The sequence below is a fragment of the Harpia harpyja genome, chromosome 7, assembly GCF_026419915.1.
Source record: "Harpia harpyja isolate bHarHar1 chromosome 7, bHarHar1 primary haplotype, whole genome shotgun sequence".
Classification (NCBI taxonomy): Eukaryota; Metazoa; Chordata; class Aves; order Accipitriformes; family Accipitridae; genus Harpia; species Harpia harpyja.
In genome coordinates this window covers 36362771-36380508 of record NC_068946.1, presented here as the reverse complement: position 1 = coordinate 36380508, position 17738 = coordinate 36362771, and the positions used below count along the sequence as shown (strand labels likewise).

The window sequence follows — 17738 nt, the reverse complement described above, 5'->3', positions numbered from 1 at the left end:
AAGAAAATTAAACACACTGATGTACCTTTCAAATATATTGGGTTTTTTTTTTACTTGTATAGTTTTACTTCTAATTTTATTTCCTATAAATGCAGATTAAGTATATACAAAGCAAAGTTAGTTTAAAGTTAGGGAAAAAGAAAGATGATAGCCCACTTCAGCAGTGGAAGTAAAACAAATAAAGAGTAGATTTAATAACATATATTAAGAGTGCTATTATTCCTGTTCTTACACTATACTAGGATAAATTCCAGATGTTAGACCGCTGTGAGAAAATATATGATTCTCATCTTAAAATAATTTTGCTCCTAACTTGTTAAATCAGAAGTCGCTCGGTCTACTGAGTTGTCTTTTAAGCCAAGAAGTATATAAATCCTGTACAAAGAATCTGCAGCTGTGATTAGAAATAGTTAAGTAGGAATATGATTACTATGATTGTATAAGGATGTAAAACCATCTTAAGCACACAGTTCTTTTCTTCTGGAAGTTTTTTTAGATACTCGCTTTAATATTACTGTGCTGGAAAAATAACTTCTTCCCTGACCATTAGTCAATTGTTAATGGAACATGCATTAAGCCATGCTTTAGTCAATATTACAACTACTACTTTTTCCTCTACTAGTACTTTTAAAGACACATTTTTGCATTGAGATAGAATGAAGGCTATGATTGCTAGAAAATTCATATTGAATCATTATCCAGCATAAACAAACAAACATTTTGTTCCAATGGATTTTTCACATGTTTGAAATCAGAAGCTGTAGGCTTTCTTAAAAGTAATATTTTATGGATCCATCACATTGCAGACACACAAACTTCAAAAAAACTTCTGATACAGGATTAGTATAATAGCACATACCATTGTTGCTGCTTCATTATCTTGGTCATTCTTCAGTAGTAAGGAACACTGATGTTGACAGGCATCAGTATCATCTTGTGCAAGATACAAACGTGCAAGTTCCAACATTGCCTGTATATTAAAATATTTAACTATATGTAATTCAAAAGATGAAGAAGCTGGTTCAGTTCTACAAGTACTAACCTGGGATTTCAGAGCCTCAGGGAAAATTTGTTTCTCTTCTAAAGAGAGAGCTTTCTCTGTTGTTTCCTGTGGGCTCTTGGTCAAGTCATTTAATTCGTTTCCACTCCCTCACCTTTAAACAGATAAACTTTTCTTCTTCAGAAGGATATTCTGGAGGTACGTTGAAAACACAGCTGCTTAGATAGTATTGCTCTGAAGATTACAGTATTTTGGTAAGAATAATTTTCTTGGAAAAAAAATGTAAGTGCAAGTAGTTTTAAATTCACTGACACAAGCAAATACCTCATTAACATTCACCAATTAGTTCTGGAGTATAAGCAAATTCCAGCAGAAACAGTTTTCTTATTTGCATTTCCAAACCTACCACATTAAGACTGTGTGTGGATCCATTTCTGAAAAGCAACTGCAGAATAAATATTAACAAACTGAAATGTACATAAGCGTGCCTCCTTAAGATGCATAATAGACTATTCTCAATAAAATGCCACAGAAAAGTTTATAAACATAAAAGTTACCACAGATTTAATCAAGTTCCCATTGAAGCAAACGGGAGTTAAACCAATCACAAAGTAAAATTAGCAGTAGACAAACAGTAAGCAATGTCACTCGTGCTTAATTTCATATGGTGTTTTGATTTTTTTTTTTTTTTCCCAAAAGGAGGCATTTAGAATTGCATCACAATTCTCTCTCTGGTTACACTTGTGAAAGGCACTTCTGAATCAAAATAGCATTTTGAACATCCTGTTCAGGATATGAAGGCTACTTCCATAATATTTAGCAACTGTTTTCTTCCTACTTCCTGTTATTTACATATTCAAACATATACTATGTAATTCTGAAAAAGAATGGCAGGTAGGTAAGCATTGAAATGATACGGAGATAGTATGCATGTAAGTATTTTAACTATGAAAGCTTTCTTCAAGCCACTGTTCTTATGTATGTAACACAGTGGAAGACCAAAAAGTAGTCTGCTAGTCAAGGAACGCTTCCTGCCTTGGGCAAGTCAGAGAAGAATGCCAGTTAAACTGGACTTCTACTAGATTCTAGTGACTGGAAGTGGTTTCTAAATTTTCACCCCCAACCCAAAAACAATGATACTGTGAAATGATGTCCTTGATGCAGTCTGTGATCCACTTCAAGTCTGCATCTGGAAACTGCCTTGCCTCTTATCTGGTCAGAGAAATGAGGTAGGGTATTGCCTACCAGATTTAACTATGTAAAATGAAACAACACAACCCAAAACCCTTATGACATGGGTGGCAATCTTTTCACATTTAGGTGAATAATATGTTTAATGCAACATTTCAAATCTGGCTTGGTTTACTTTGGCTAGAATACAGGAGATTTTGTTCTGATGAAACAAGGTACAGATAGCTTCAAAGGAATTTCCAATACTTTCATATATAATTTTAGGGAAAGTAAACTCTGTGAAGACATCAAGAAAAAGGCAGGTATTTTAACAGCTCAAATTTACATTTCAGGATCTAAAAGAATTCAATTCCAACCTTGTACTAGCAATGCTTTTAAAAATCAAGGGAAGAAAACACATTCAAATCTACTGAAATTATAGAAATAGTGAGATGACTCATTTATACTAGTTGTGGGTAACCAAAAGTATTTTGCTTTCAGTACTCTAAGGAGGGAATACATTCTTAATCAGAAATTCAGTCTTAGGTTTTCTAAGATGTCATTGTATTCTGTGTTGCTAGCAAAGCAGGATTAAAGCAAGCATCTCCAGTAAGTGCATCTAACAGAGATATTCAGTACAAATGTCAGTGCACAGCATATCTTGTAACAATGGGAATCTCTCAATAGTATGATTTTAGCAAGAATTGAAGGGAAATGCCATGCTGGTATTTCAGTAGTGGTGTGAAAGAAAAAAAAAAGGTTAAGGCTTTGATACTGAATTACTGGGATGGCATACCACAAAAGCCATAGCTGTACCTGTACTATGACAGGCAGCCTCCTTGCTCGTAAAGATAGAATGGGGAAGTCACCTCCTTTGAAGATTTTAAGGATGTTTTTATTCCTCTCCCAAATTATTTTTTTTCCCCTTCATCATTCTTACAAGATGCCTTGCGGAAATCCTGTCTCAAAAATGCTGAAACTGTAGCTTTAGGAAGGACCTAGATTCTTGAAACCATAACACACAAGTTCAAGTATTAAAACTGGGTGATACACTTGTAATTTAGCAGCTGGTGAATCCGACAGCTGTGCAGTAAGAAGCAGCAAAATAAGAAGTCTTCACATACACCTAAATATACAACACATGCTAGAAAATCATGGAAATTTGACAAAAATTATATTTATTTATTTTTAATCTAAAAAACCCACTAAAGTTGACACTTAATTTTGGTGCTCATTATAAATTTCTTAGCCTTTTGCTTCTCCCTCTTTTATCTCTAAAACTCAGGGCTGTGAAAGGAGAAGGAGGGGGATAAAAAATAAGCTCAAATTTACCAACATTTATCAACAGGCAGACTTGTGGGAAAGCGACAGTGCAGGGAAGAGAGAAGCAGTGCAATAATCACTGCTCAACAACAGCAATACTTTGTGACTAAAATCAGAAACCTACCAAGTCCAGATAAAAGTCTAAAACTGCTAAAACAAATACAGAAGAGACAGAAATTGTCTGAACTGACTGAAATCACTGGGACTTCATTCCACAGGGCCAGCAACAAGCAAGACTGAAACAAATATCCATTATTACTGTGCTGTACCTTACAGGTCCTCAATTGCTACATGAAGACAGGCTCACTACATGATCTAATGGACAACTCTGAGTGCATGCAGACCACCACTTGAATCAGGAGTTTGTGTAAGAGACAGAAATTAGCAGTACATACAAGTATTTTATCATGATAAGCAATGAAGGGGACAAAGTTCAAGGCTCTATGTGTACCAAAGCAGAAATAATTCCAAATATACTTCTACACTGTGGATAATTGGAAAAATGTATTGCTAGATATCGAAACTGAATGGAAAAACAATGCAAAATAGTCAGAGGAAGAACTGACCTTGTTATCGGTTTCACAGTGAACAAGAGCTTCTTTGTAAAATTTAATTGCTTTTTCATAGTTTCGCTGGGCTGTAGAATGTTTTGCAATCTCAGCACAAATTTCAGCCGCTAACTGCTTCTGTGCAGGAATTGCATCCAGCTGTTCTATTTGAGCCCGTTTAAGCACTCTGGCTTGTAATTCCCGAGCCTAGTGTGGGGAAAGGAGTGAACAGTCAAAATTTTTCAAAGGAATGAATTTTGTATTATCTACTTTAAAATAATGTAATTAAATTTTTAAAAGGTTCTAGAGCATGCTATGTATTTTGTAGATGAAAACCCCAAAATAATAAAAAAGCGGGTAAAAATGTCTCCACTATAAAAAACATCAATGAAAACAAGCAAACCAAAACAACCCTCCCCCAATATCTCTCCCTCAACAACCTGTCTCAAACTGCCTTGCTTCCCCAAAATTCACATTAAAAACATGCTGAAAAGCAACCTAGTGTTCAACACTTTCAAGATGGAATCCCAATACACTTTTTCTAAAAATACTCCTTATAACAACTTCATGCCAATCCAATAATGTATAATCTACACTTTACAGAACATAATTTTAAGATAATCATACATACAGTGTTTTGTGAAACGTAAGGAACAGGACATTAAAGCAAAAAGCCAGGGAGGGATCCCGTTTACCCCTTGTGTACTTGAAGAAAATGGTGGTATGAAAAAGCGTATTTAATACTCCATCTAAGGAATATTTAGGTCAAATACATGAATAAACATGACACATTTTTATTGGTCTAAATTTCCCCCATATTTCTGTGCCTTGCATTATTTATAACTAATCTCTTCCCCAATTCAAATGGTTATGTTCCAATTTATAACTACTAGCAGAGCTGTAATCACAAAAAATGCTAGTGTAGGACATAATTGAACAAAGCCTCATTATTAAAGAGAAAAGCAATGCTTTTGCACACAAGCCTTAAAGATTTGCTTTGAACAATTTTATCATCATCTCCATGGGTTCCCGTTAAGAACTTCCTTAGTCTCCAAGCTACCTTCCTACATTAAAAATATTCAATAGAAGTGTTACATGCCTTTTCCCTCCCCTTTCTTTTTTTTCTTAAAATTAAACTTTTGATAAGGTGTATAAACAAGACCTCAAAGGCCAAAACCCAGAAGGTGTATGTACTTAACTCCTTTATTAAGCACAGAAAACTCAGCAGCAGGGGGGCAGGGAAGCAAAAAAGCTTCAAACTTTATTTTCTGAGGTCCTTCATTTAGGGAATGATTAAGAAAAGTCTAGCAGAAGCACAGAGGTGGAGCTCTTTGTTAACAGCAGATGCCCCAAAAGAGGGCAGATAAAGAAACAGCTATGCCTAATTCTGATTATGGCTGATCATACTTCTTTCATTTCAACTGGAATTCTAGCCGATTAACACACATGAGATTTCCTCTTTCTGCTCAAGCAGTTTTGTAACTATCTTAACATTGAAATAAAATCTCAGAAGAGCTGCTTCGCTCATTTAAAAGTTCACAAGTTGAAGAGAAGGAAGCACTAATATTATTCCGCTTCTTCTCACCTCCCTAACATTTTGCCTAGCAGGGAAGGAGAATTAAAACACAAAGTAAAATCTGGGGGGAACTTCTAACGTCACTCTGAAAAACAAGGGAAGAAACCTGTTCAAGAAGAGGCAATAATATGACTGAGCAGTTAGTCCTGCTGAAATAATCAAAATAGTTGGTTTTGTGTAAATCAATGTGGCAGCAAAAGGAAAAGGAGCAGGAAAAGATTTCAAAGAGAACAGGTACAAGGAAGGACAGTTTTGAGGGCAGTAACAAAAGCAACAACAAAAGAAAAAAGGGAAGAGAGACAAACACAAGGTTTTTGAAGTGTGATATAGTGAGAAACCTGAAAGAACTATAAAAGTAAAGAGTAAGAGAAGTAGACTGCTTTGGGGGAAGTTTACTAAAGGAGAATGGGGAAAAAAGTCAACTTTGAGAAAGAAAAAAGTACATTATGAGGAAAAAAGAAGTAAGAATTTAACAACAGATTAAATAGAAATAGCAGCAGGATTTTAACTCTTATGTACAATTCTCTTTCTAACCAATCTACATAGTTTACTTTTCTTGCTGGTCAGAAGATGCTACCAAGGCTTACTGTTTCTATAACACAGTGGAGGTATAATGGAAGAGAATGTACTGACCCAACCTCTTGCTCAATCTTTATGTTAAGAAAGTGTGTTCTAAATGGATTAAATTATCACTAGCTTCCAACTTTGTTCTTTCAAGTCTCAGTCTGAGTGATAGTATTCAACTCCAGAATGAACAGATCTTACTTATCTTACTATTGCTATTTAAAATAAACAGCAGTACAACAAAATTACAGGTAGCCATTGAAAGCTGTTCCAGATTGTTCTATGAGTGGTGTTCAATGCTGAGCTGAGGATATGTAACCAAGCTGTCCCCATAGCCTATTTTGTTTTTACCTGCTCTGCTAAAACTATGCTCCACACACAAATGAAGGCATAGTACGAATGCAGGCTTCCAGTAAAAGCCTGCATTCTGCTCTAAAATTCAGACAACACTGCTCACAAAAAGCTTAGACTTTCTAACCACATATGTTCTTTACATTTCACACCAGTCAGTGATGCTTTATCCCTACCATGTATGTGTTTTCCTCATTCACAAAAATAATATGGTTAGAATCTTGGATAAAAGTGAAACCAGGGATAAAACTGAGAACATTGCAAGCTTTCATAGGGTATTGTTTTCCCCTTTACCTGTTGTAATGAAACAATAGCTTCATCAATCTTCTCCATTTTGCTGTAAATTTTTGCCAGAAGCACCTGGTAACGTCCGTCTTCCATCAGAGAAGACAATTCATTAACTATAAGAATTACATTAAACAAACATTATTCTTGTAAGAACTGATCCTGCTAAAGTCAAAGAAAGACGAAGCTCTCCACATACTCCAGGCAAGAGCTTAAGTGAAAAGTTCACAGCTTGATCTTACATATTTAGGATTGTGATTTGACTCCGTGTGTTGTTAGTGGGAAGAGTAAACATTACAACCTACAGAGTGAGATTTAAGGCCAGAGACATTGAAAGATGCAAAAGGAAGATAAAAAAATTGACTGTCTAGTCTATTTGCATTCTCAGAAACACGAGAGAAAAGCTATTGATTTAAGTGGACAGGAAATAAAGCCACTCCTGACATTTCTGGTCTAAATCCTCCTCAAAGTCAATGAAAAATGTCCAGATTGATTCAATGAGTGCTACTGTACATTCAAAAAGCATAAGACTGTTTGATGAAATTTCTAGTCAGACCTCAAACTACCTTTCTTTTGCGAGAGTCTGGAACAGACATGAATAGAGTTATTTCAACCAAGTATTTCAGTATCTACTCAAAAAGCAGCAAGCTACTTTTGAATAATGGTTAAAATATACATGCATAAAATAATATTTGAAGAATACAAGTTCTCCCTGGCTTGTATTAATTTTAATCTATTGACAAAGAGGTATCTTGAGCACAGTTCCACATTAAAACAAAAAAGCCACCAAAATCCATGTTATATCTTTACTAAAATTAAAAAAAAAAAAAAGTATATTGAGCTATACTCTACTAGCAAACTGTCTTCAAAGTGTTATAATTGTGACATGCTGTTCTATATCAGAGATTAGGCCATGTAGCCAACCATGTAAGATCATTCCCTCCACTACGTTTCCTATATTTCATTTTTCTTTCACAAATGACAGACATTTCAGCATTTCTAAAAAAAGATTTTAAACTGTTCAATAATTTTCCCAGTCAGCCAATGAGATCTACATTTTTTCATGTAGAGAATGCATGTATATCAAAGATGTACAAAAAGGATATTGGCTTATCTACTTTTTGCTTTATTGCAAGATGGAAGAGAAGATTTTAAAGTACACGGGACAAACTTTATTTACCGCTAATTTATCTTTCCACACTAGAAGACCAAGCTGTCTTGAGCATGATTATTAAATTAGCCAGATCCTCAAAGGCTTAACTAAGACAGGAATATAATGTTAAATGAGAGGATTTTTTCAGTAAGAAGTAAACAAGACAGAAAAGTAACATTCCCCTGCACAGTAAGAAAGACCAGTAAAATAGTGACATAAGAAAAACTTACAGAAGGGACTAGTAATAAGACTTGCTAATACTAACTGTTTCTGTATTCAGATAGCCACAAAAGTTAACAAATATAATTAAACCACTGCAAAAAGATTTCCTTAATTAAGGGTATAGCTCAATAGCTCACACTAAACACCTTAAAACTTCTTAATTGCCTCTTAACAAAACCAAGGGAAAAAATCCAAAAGTTTTAGCTTTTTAAGTGCATATTCCTAACAAGTAAAAGAGGGTCTTAAGAGACATCTTCAATCAGTTCAATCTCTTTGCTCTGAAGGATACTGGGTAGCATTTACCACCTAAACAACCATTCCCTAACAGCTGGAACAACTCATCTATACTCGATCAATTCAGAATCAGAACATTTGTTAGCACAGAAGAGAAAGAACCTTGCATGTTCTGCAAGGAGCTCTGCTATTGTATTTACTGACTTCACTTATCACAGATGTTCCAAGTTTAAAAGTCCTGGCAAAAGCACCTTTAAATATAAGTGAAGTTTATTTTAGAGTGCATTTCACATTTATCACTTAATAGTTTCCTGTGGTTAACAGTTCAAAAAAGTTTTATATGGAACTTCTTTATTCCTTAGAATCACACAGAAAACACAAACAACAGTAGAAATTGTATGTTTTGCTGTAAATTAATAACATTCCTACCAGGCTCATGATCTAAAGCTTGCTGAAGTACTTTTTCTGCCTTTTCATACTGCTTCAGTTTCATTAAAAGCTCAGCCAAATCATAGCAAAGGAAATTCTGTTGACTGCTTCTCAATGCAGCCTCATAGTAACTGATTGCCTGAAAGGAAGAAACAAAAATCTGAGTATTATTTAAAGATAAATCTTAAAGACAACAACCTTGCCTAGGTATTGAATGACATGCTGCTTAGAGTTTTCTCTGCTTTCTCCACTTCTCCTGTAACCAAGTCATTTCTAATAAATACTATATTAAAAAGGTGTTATTTGGTTGCAAGTTCAGGCTTCCAAAAATATAATGCCAAATTAAAGATAAATAGAATAACTAGAACACACTTTTTGATAAATATGCATTTACATAGCCTAATCACATTATCACATTCTGTCTTTGACAGGATCACTGCCAATTAAACTACATTTTCATTAGCTGCTGAAGTTTATAACTCCAGTCTGACTGGAATTATACAAGTTCTGTTTTACTGTATACAAAGGACAAATATTTTCCCAAAGTCTATCTGCAAAACATGAAGATAAAAGAAGTAATGAAAAGTTTAAAAATACCAACTAAACATTATCTAATAGAAAGGAGTCTTCTCTCTCTGTATTTTTAAACATAAAAACTGACAATCATATCAATTAAAAAAGTCAAATATTTACTCAAGAAAAAAAGCTATGCTCCAGATCAATAAACTACTATTCCATAATTTAAAAAAAAAAAAAACAACACCAAAAGACTTCAAAATAACAACTGAAATACTCTTGAAATAGGATGTTACTTCTTTAAGCAAAGGGAAAAATGAGAACTGGAATTATGTTGAAAAGTTACATTCCCCAAATGAATCTGAAATATTATATTAACTTTTATTGTTTCAAAATAGAACATGTTTAAACATACATAATAGTGCAATATCAGGCAGGTGACCTATTTAGGCTTAAGCATGCTAAGGATAATATAGCTGAAGCCTCAAAATAAAAAAATTTAAGCCCATAAAACACCCATCACCATATAGATTACAATTTTTTTCTATAGTAACTCTAGGAACCCTCGCAGTACATTAGGTTATTACACATACACAAAAAAAGTTTAAAGTATCATGGAGCAAGATAGGAATCATACACTGAGCTGCTTGTAATAGTGACCTAAACAGAAGCAAGTGAAAATTCTACCATTGCAAATGCAAAACAGTTTGAACACACCCTCCAGTAGTTTGAGGTTGCCCAAATAAAACCATTTGCTCCTGCAAGTTTTCCCCAAACCTTTTCTTCTGTTTTTCCTACAACAAGAAGTTAAAGCCTCTATTACTACTCTCCTAGCCAATGTTAAGGCTAGGAGATATAACAAGACTGGGTCAATGGAGAAGTAATTAAACATGGTTATGAGCGCAGGCCCAAAAACACATAAACTGCAAGTCACCAGAACTACAATTCACCAGATTTGTATCCATCAACGTTTAACTGTGCCTTTGGCCAGGTATTTTGAAGGGGATCTACAAACTTACTTTCAGGTTAAAAAGTCTGTTCAGCGTTTTAAAGTGAAATGCTTCTTCTACCCAGCCTGAAAACAAAATCAGGCAAAGCCCACATGTTGACAATAATGAACACAATACTTAATTAGCCTAATGCAGTACTTATAGAATACCTTTGAATAGTTATGCGTTTTGATTAGGGCTTTTCCAATTTTACTCGCTAAAGCTGGATCTTTTGGATTTTTCTTCAAGGCCTGCTCGTAGACTTCTATGGCTTCATCAGGCTTCAACAGTAAAAGATATAAACACAGAAGTCAAGGATTAGAGATAAAAAGGGTATGAAGAAAACAAAATCTGGTAACACCTCCAGGTATGACTGCCAAGTACTACTGGTTCATAAGCTACAATGCTTCTCAGAGAAGAATGGTCACTACGAAATTGCTGGAAGTGTAAAGCCCATGTAAATTTATATTTCCATGCTAAAACAGAATGTGGAGAGAACTTGGCAAACAAATGAGTTTGAATTAACCTGATTCTTTTTCCACTGAAATCTCTCTACTACTATTTTGACTAGTTAACAAACTTATGCAAACTTACTACTGTGTTGGACAATCATCCATATCTCTCCTCTAGCCATGTTATAGCAGATCTAAACAAATTCCCTTTTGCTTTATAATTCTTCATTAAGGAGAAAACTACACACAAGCTTTAACAAGTAAACAACCATTAATCACCTACAGATCCCCAAACTAGTAATCTAAACTATTAGCTGCATGTCCTAACCCAACCTATTCTTTCAAAATATGAATTTAAATGTGTATCCTTCAAATTCCTATGTCTGCTTGACTACATTGTCTTCTACAATACTGAATACATTTCCAGTTCATCAAGAAGGAAAGGATGTAAAAAATATATAGGAATGCAATAATTTAAAATTTTTAAATAAAATTTTCAATATGAGAACTAAGGTACCTAGAATTATTCTAAACTTCAGAACTCTATTCTAAACACCTCCAACTTCTTTCTGAATTTAATTTAGCTCTCACTTTAGATTTTTGTTAGTCTTATGCGTCAGTGTTCTTCCAGATTAAAATTCTCTCCTTGACTTTCACCCAGTCAGTTATCAGAAGAAATACATTTTCAACAGCTTTTTCTTTGAACTTAGAACAGTTACATTTGTAGCCAGTAATTATATTTTTTTACATCCTAAAGCAGTTTCTGTTTGCCAACTACTGATCAATAAGAGTCAGCATGCTACACTGTCTCAACTTGCCAAAGTCAACAAATGACTCAATCATTCTATTCATCTCCAGCAAGCACTTACCTCTTGAATATTCATGTATGCATCACCAAGAAGAAGAAAAGTATGAGCACTTGGCAGTTTTTCTACTAGCTCTCTGGAAACAAAAGAGAGAACCTTGCTCAATATTTAACATGTCAATACTGGTATCTAAACAACAACAAATAGGGCACAACAATTTTATCCTCTGCAGGTTTTAGTTTTTATTTCTGAAAAATGAAACAAAAAAATCTGATATATCTTTCCAAAATAGGACTTCCAATTATGGTTTTAAATGTTACAACACTTACTCAAATGAAATTATGTCACTAAATATTTCTGACTTAATTGTAGTAGAAAGGCAAAAAATGAGCTCACTGTGCTACCATTAAACACCTAGGAAAATATATACACACACACCACAAACTTTTACCTATAGCAGCCAGCATATAACTTCTTATCTTTCCTGTACTGAAGATAAACATCTGCCATTTTTTCTTTAGCCTGTACAAAGTAAGGCTGTTCAGGTGTAATATTTCGGAGCATGGTCAAGGCTTGTTCAACATCTCCTTGTGCAATTGCCAGATCTGCATTTGCAATCACAACTCTTAGTTCCTCAGGAGTTCCAGAAAATTCATTAATGGCATCTTGCAGTATTATAGCAGCTTCATGCTACAAATAATAAAACCAATAGAATTAATGTATTTCCTGTTGCTGAACAGCCAAAAATAAAGACAACATAAGCAAATGAACATCTAGGGGCATTACACAAACCAACCAAAAAAACCCCCCCCCCAAACCATACTATCCATTTGTTTCACTAAAACATTTAAAATTTTTTTTCCTCTTGATTTTGTAAATAAAAGTTATGTGATATGAACTACCAGAAAGAGTTTTAGTAGAGAAAATAACATTTGTATTGCATATATACCAGGAGATGCTCAAAATTCAACTGGACAATGCCTTTAGCACCTTGCTCTAACAGGTACTGCTTTGAGCAGGATGACTTCCAGACGTCGCTTCCAACTACACGATTGTATGGCTTCTCTTACATTCTTATGTAGCGTCCTACTGTTTATTAAAATACAGCTGACAGTAAGGATGCTGCTACGCAAAGATAAGGACATGATCCAAAAACATTTCTAACAGCATTCTGACAGCAAAACAGGAATCTATGTGCCAGCAAATGAACATCAACAGCATCTCCTCCTCAAAATTAAAAGGGGTTTTATAGACTCAAAATTGAGCACCTGCAAGTAGCTTTCTTTTCTCTGTACAATTTAAGGTACAAGCTGTCAAGTCAAATATTAACGCCTTGGAAATTTTACCAAGCAAATCCTCTTGGTAAAAGAGGTGATGGTTTTCTATTCTGAACAAATGAGGATAGACACTTCTGTTAATGGGAAGAGGAAATTGTTTTCAGGTATGTATTACATCTTAACAAGTTTGCCATCTTACTGGTTCTCCATTCAAACGATGAGCTTCTACTAACTCTAGGAAGACAGACACACGATCACTTGCATGAATTTCAATTCTTTTTCCTTTAGTTTTTGAGGAAGCTGTAGGTTTTCTCATTCCAGGCAAATTCTTTGCCATCTGTAAGGTCTTAATAGCTTCTGATAATTCTCCCATCTTCTTCTGGGTTTGGGCCTTAATTAAGTGATAAACAGGATGTTCTCTCACCTACCAAAACAAAAAAAAAAAAAAAAAAAAAGTAATGAGGTAAGAAGTTTCCAAATTTTACTTTATGCATAGTATTGAAACCCCTTGAAATATTTTTAATTTCTTTTTAAATATTGATCTCAGTTGCTTATTTCCTCCAAATATATCTGATTTCAACTTCAGTAATTTCCTTATGAAAATACTAGAATTTTCAAAGATTATGCAAACTAATAATTAAGTTTTCAATTAAAAAAAGAAAAACTATTACATGAGATGAGACTTTGGGATAGAAAAACATTTATTACAGCATTATTTGAAGCTAGACTGACTTTTAAGGGATTTTGAACATCCCCCACACTGCTGTATGCACACTTCATCAGGCTATTAATTAAAAGAAGTGCCAAATAATGATTGTACACAAGTCCTGCTTGCCATTTCTCCACCTTCTTAAAGGAGGAGGAAATGTTTCTAAAGGAAATGTTGATAAGGGAAATGTAACTGTGTACAAAGTTGCAAGCACGTCAGTGTCTCCTAACTAGGTAGTTAACCTTCAGCTTTCTTGCATCACTTGGAGGAAGGAACCAAGATGGGAGCATGCTTGCAAGGAAATGGTAGTTTGCCACTTTTCAGCTAAGCTCTGTCAAGAGACTTAGCACAACTCAGACCTAATGAGTGCTGTGTAGAGTGCTCCCAACTCAGCATTAATCCTACATGAAGTTTCACTGACGTCAACAAATCAAAAATCCCATACTGCAATGTATTAGCCACAAGAAATAAAACCGGTGAGGACTATTGCAAAACAGTGAAAGTTTTCTCATACAGTGCTTAGTTTACCAAATTTGCTCCTGAAGGGACAGAAAAGATGGACAAAGATGTGACATCAATGGAAGAGAGCACAGCATATGGTTACTCTCTTAACACTTCAAGTGCTTAAAGCAGCATGAACTGTCAAGAGGTAACTACAGACCCCTTCTGATCCCCTCGCGCATCTGTGCTTATCTTCATCAGCAATTGTACATCTGAGCAAAAAGTCGAGAAACAACATTGGATCACACTTCAAGTCCTTCTACGTTGGCTTTTAAAGACTGTTGCAAGGTTAGCCTAGAATTACAAATTCTGTTTAAATAACAAGTTTTTAATATTTATGTCAGAATTTGAGAAAAAGCTACCATTTCTTTCTTTTGTATTTCAGAACAATTTCGATATGTTGTAATAAGGTGTTAGTCTTGCCTTTATGGTCATTTCTTTGATAAATATTCAGAGACCACGTTCATATAAACATTTAGATATTAAACTTGTAGCAGAAGAGTCATTAAAAGTTCAGTTTAAAAATTATTATATACAAAAACATACAACTTCAGATGACTGACCAAATAAAATAGTTTCATTCTTTTGTCCAACTCACCTCAAAATTGTAGCTCAGACAAAGTTCCAAAGATTGAGAACATAGTTTAGTATTGTTTTGAGCCAAATACACCTGGGCCATCAGTAAGTGTGCATCTGCATAAGAAGGATTCCTTTCAAGACAGTAATGTAGATTACTATGGGCTGCTTCAATATCCCCTAGGAAGTTAAAAAAGAGAAAGTAAAAAAGTAGTTGATATGAAATACAGAGGTTAAATATAGAGCATTTATTAATTGTCCACCAATTTTATTTTTTTTTAAATTAGTGTGAGCATTTAGTGAATAAATTCATATACTAAGTACTATGTGGCTATAAAATGAAATCAAAACCAAGTCAAAGACAAGATATTTTCCCATTGTTCCATCTGTAAAACATAAAATAAGTGATCTTTTTTGGAAGCAATAGATAAAAACCACCATATTTATGTGCCCATACAATTAAGATAGGCTCATAAAAATCATTAAAAAAAGGCAGTGCAAATGTCCTTAACTTAGCTGTAATGCAGTGTTCTGCAGTGAAAGAAAAATATTCATTATGATTTAAAAGTGTGAAATTAATATTTTTTTTTTTATTAAAGAAACTAAAGAGGTGGATAGCTAACCATTCATATAACTATTACCTGACAAGTATTTCACTTTTGCAATTAAAAAGACAGCTTGTTGAAGACCAGGCACAGTTTTTACCACAGTTTCGAGAACAGAAGCACAGTGCTTGAGAAGTGGTGAAGGAGACTGCCCAGGACTTGCAGGCTAGGAGTAAAAAAAAAAAAAAAAAAAAAAAAAAAGGCAAAAAAAACCCCAAACAAAAAACACTTCAGTTGACAGGTTTTGGACTCAGATTTCATTTTCATTGCTCACTTTAAACTCTAATGAGCAACAGCAAAGCATTGTTATTTTCTTCAGCCCAAAAAGCTGAAAGCTGTCGTTGTGTAGAAATATAAAAATATGTTTTAAATTTAAGGGCGCAACTTCTTTGTATCAGCAGGAACACAAGACAGCCTAATGGACTTCAAGGATGATAAAACACTTCAGACCTGACATAAGCTGAAGAGTTAGTCCATAACATTTGGCAACATACTCTGAATTACTGTGCCAACTCATCCAACACAATGGTAACACAAACTAAATTTCAAGAGTGCTGAAGTTGGAATGAACGACCAGAAGGATGAGAAGAAAAGGTTCTGATCCTATCCCTCCTACCCTCATTCCACACCACAGAACATATCAATACTGCTAGTAACAAAGTGAAAATAGCAGCTGAGAAATAGCTCCTGTCACGTAAACTGCTAGTACAAGTGTACCAAATTTTAGTTGCTCATTATCAGAAATGTTGTTCCATTTCCGTCTATTACTTTAGCTAGTTGCTAACTGTTACATATAAAAAAAGGAAAAGGCAACCTAAAGATCCTTCTGTTCACAGCTAACATTTCCACAAGACCCATGCCCTGGGGAAGCAGCAATCATCCACTACCAAACTGGAAGCCTCCACCACCTGGCTAAACTCCTCACTTTCTAGTATCACAAACTCCTTTTTGCAATAAAGAGATAATGAAACTTCAGGAAAAGCCGATCTTTTATTTTACAAATCTTTCTATGGACAATAGTTCAGGAAAACCAGTTTTCATTCCAAATTAAAAACCATCATTGCCATTAAGTACTTCTGGAATATACCCCAGGGAAATCGTTAGACAAGACACTACCTCATAGAATGACACTTCTTATTTATCTCCATCTGTGACATGAAATTATCATTGCTACTGATGTTTTAGACCTTCAAACATTACCATTTCATTATAGATGGTGGGACAGATCATAACAATGGAAAACTACTTGTTTGCCTATTAGATTTTAAAACTGTACATAAACAAATATTTATGGGAAGGTTCTATAACTAGACTAGAAATCTGCTAATGACAGGATAACAGAAGTCAGCTCCCAGCTATTTCTGAAGAATAATCTATTTAAGGAAGACACTATTTAAAGAAAGTTTAAATGTGTTTCTTCTGCTTTAGAGATGTCAGGTCCTCATTCAATTTATTACAGTCTACATGCCTTTGTTGCCAAAACTAGCACAAGCAAATTCAGTTACAGATTAGCCACCTAAGTAAGTGAGATTTTTCTTTGTAATCAGTAATAATAAAAAAGTAGTATTCCACTGATTTTCACCAACACACAAAAGAAACTGATACAAAGAAAAAAAAAGTATGTATATTGAACAGATATCCTGAGCTGCCAAAATATTTCAAGAATAGGATCATAAGTGTGAACGTCCTAGTTTCCTATTGAGATAGCTCTATTCACTGCATTGTTACAACAGTTTCCTGATCAAAAAAGATATTAAAAAAGTATATATATACACACACAGTGCATTAAACAAATATCCCAAATTTCCTCAGATGTCATTATTGCAACTTGCTCACTTTACAATAGTTGTATTTTCATAGTTATTTTGATTAATTAGTGGTATAATATCTTAAAACACACTTACACTTCAAATAAATTCACATCTTAAGAGGGAAAATATTCTAAATTTTTGCCTCATGATTAACTGATCTCAAAATGAAATCAAAGAATAATTTCCATTTTCAGACAGATGTGATCTACAACTGCTTACCTGTGCTGGGCAAAAATTAAGATATTCCCTAATGATTTCTAGCAAGAAATCAGGGTTTAGTTTTTCAAAGTATTCTACACCAAGAGGAAAGCCATGCAAAGATGAAAAGTGAGTATCCAGAACATCATTCAATAAGGCAATAACTTCTTCTTGTCTCTTATGTTTTTTCATAGCTAGGACTGCACGCAAGAAAGATAATTCCTACAGGAAAAAAAAGAAATAAAACACCCTCCGTATTCCAGATACATTAATCTGTTACTCATACAGTACTACATAATTATTAATGTTAGCCATTTCTTCTTTATATTTAGGGATACTATAAGACACTTAGTATGTTCACTGTAAATGACACTGATGATGATTGTATCAATGTATTCCTTTAATTTGCACAAGCTCTAAATTTTTCTGAGCACAAAATCCTG

The 17738-nt window shown here is 34.3% G+C and overlaps 1 protein-coding gene across 1 annotated transcript in view; it reads right to left on the bottom strand.

Moving 5' to 3' along the window:
* The window catches only part of TTC21B (tetratricopeptide repeat domain 21B), a 42937-nt gene that overhangs the window by 13332 nt on the left and 11867 nt on the right, over positions 1 to 17738 (bottom strand). The window contains exons 11-21 of the mRNA XM_052792301.1: positions 17317 to 17517; positions 15323 to 15452; positions 14704 to 14861; positions 13095 to 13319; positions 12070 to 12308; positions 11682 to 11754; positions 10531 to 10641; positions 8856 to 8994; positions 6827 to 6933; positions 4060 to 4248; positions 860 to 970 (exon numbers count right to left, since the gene is read on the bottom strand). Of these exons, the coding sequence (XP_052648261.1) occupies positions 860 to 970; positions 4060 to 4248; positions 6827 to 6933; positions 8856 to 8994; positions 10531 to 10641; positions 11682 to 11754; positions 12070 to 12308; positions 13095 to 13319; positions 14704 to 14861; positions 15323 to 15452; positions 17317 to 17517 (1683 nt within the window). The remainder of the gene's footprint in view (positions 1 to 859; positions 971 to 4059; positions 4249 to 6826; positions 6934 to 8855; positions 8995 to 10530; positions 10642 to 11681; positions 11755 to 12069; positions 12309 to 13094; positions 13320 to 14703; positions 14862 to 15322; positions 15453 to 17316; positions 17518 to 17738) is intronic.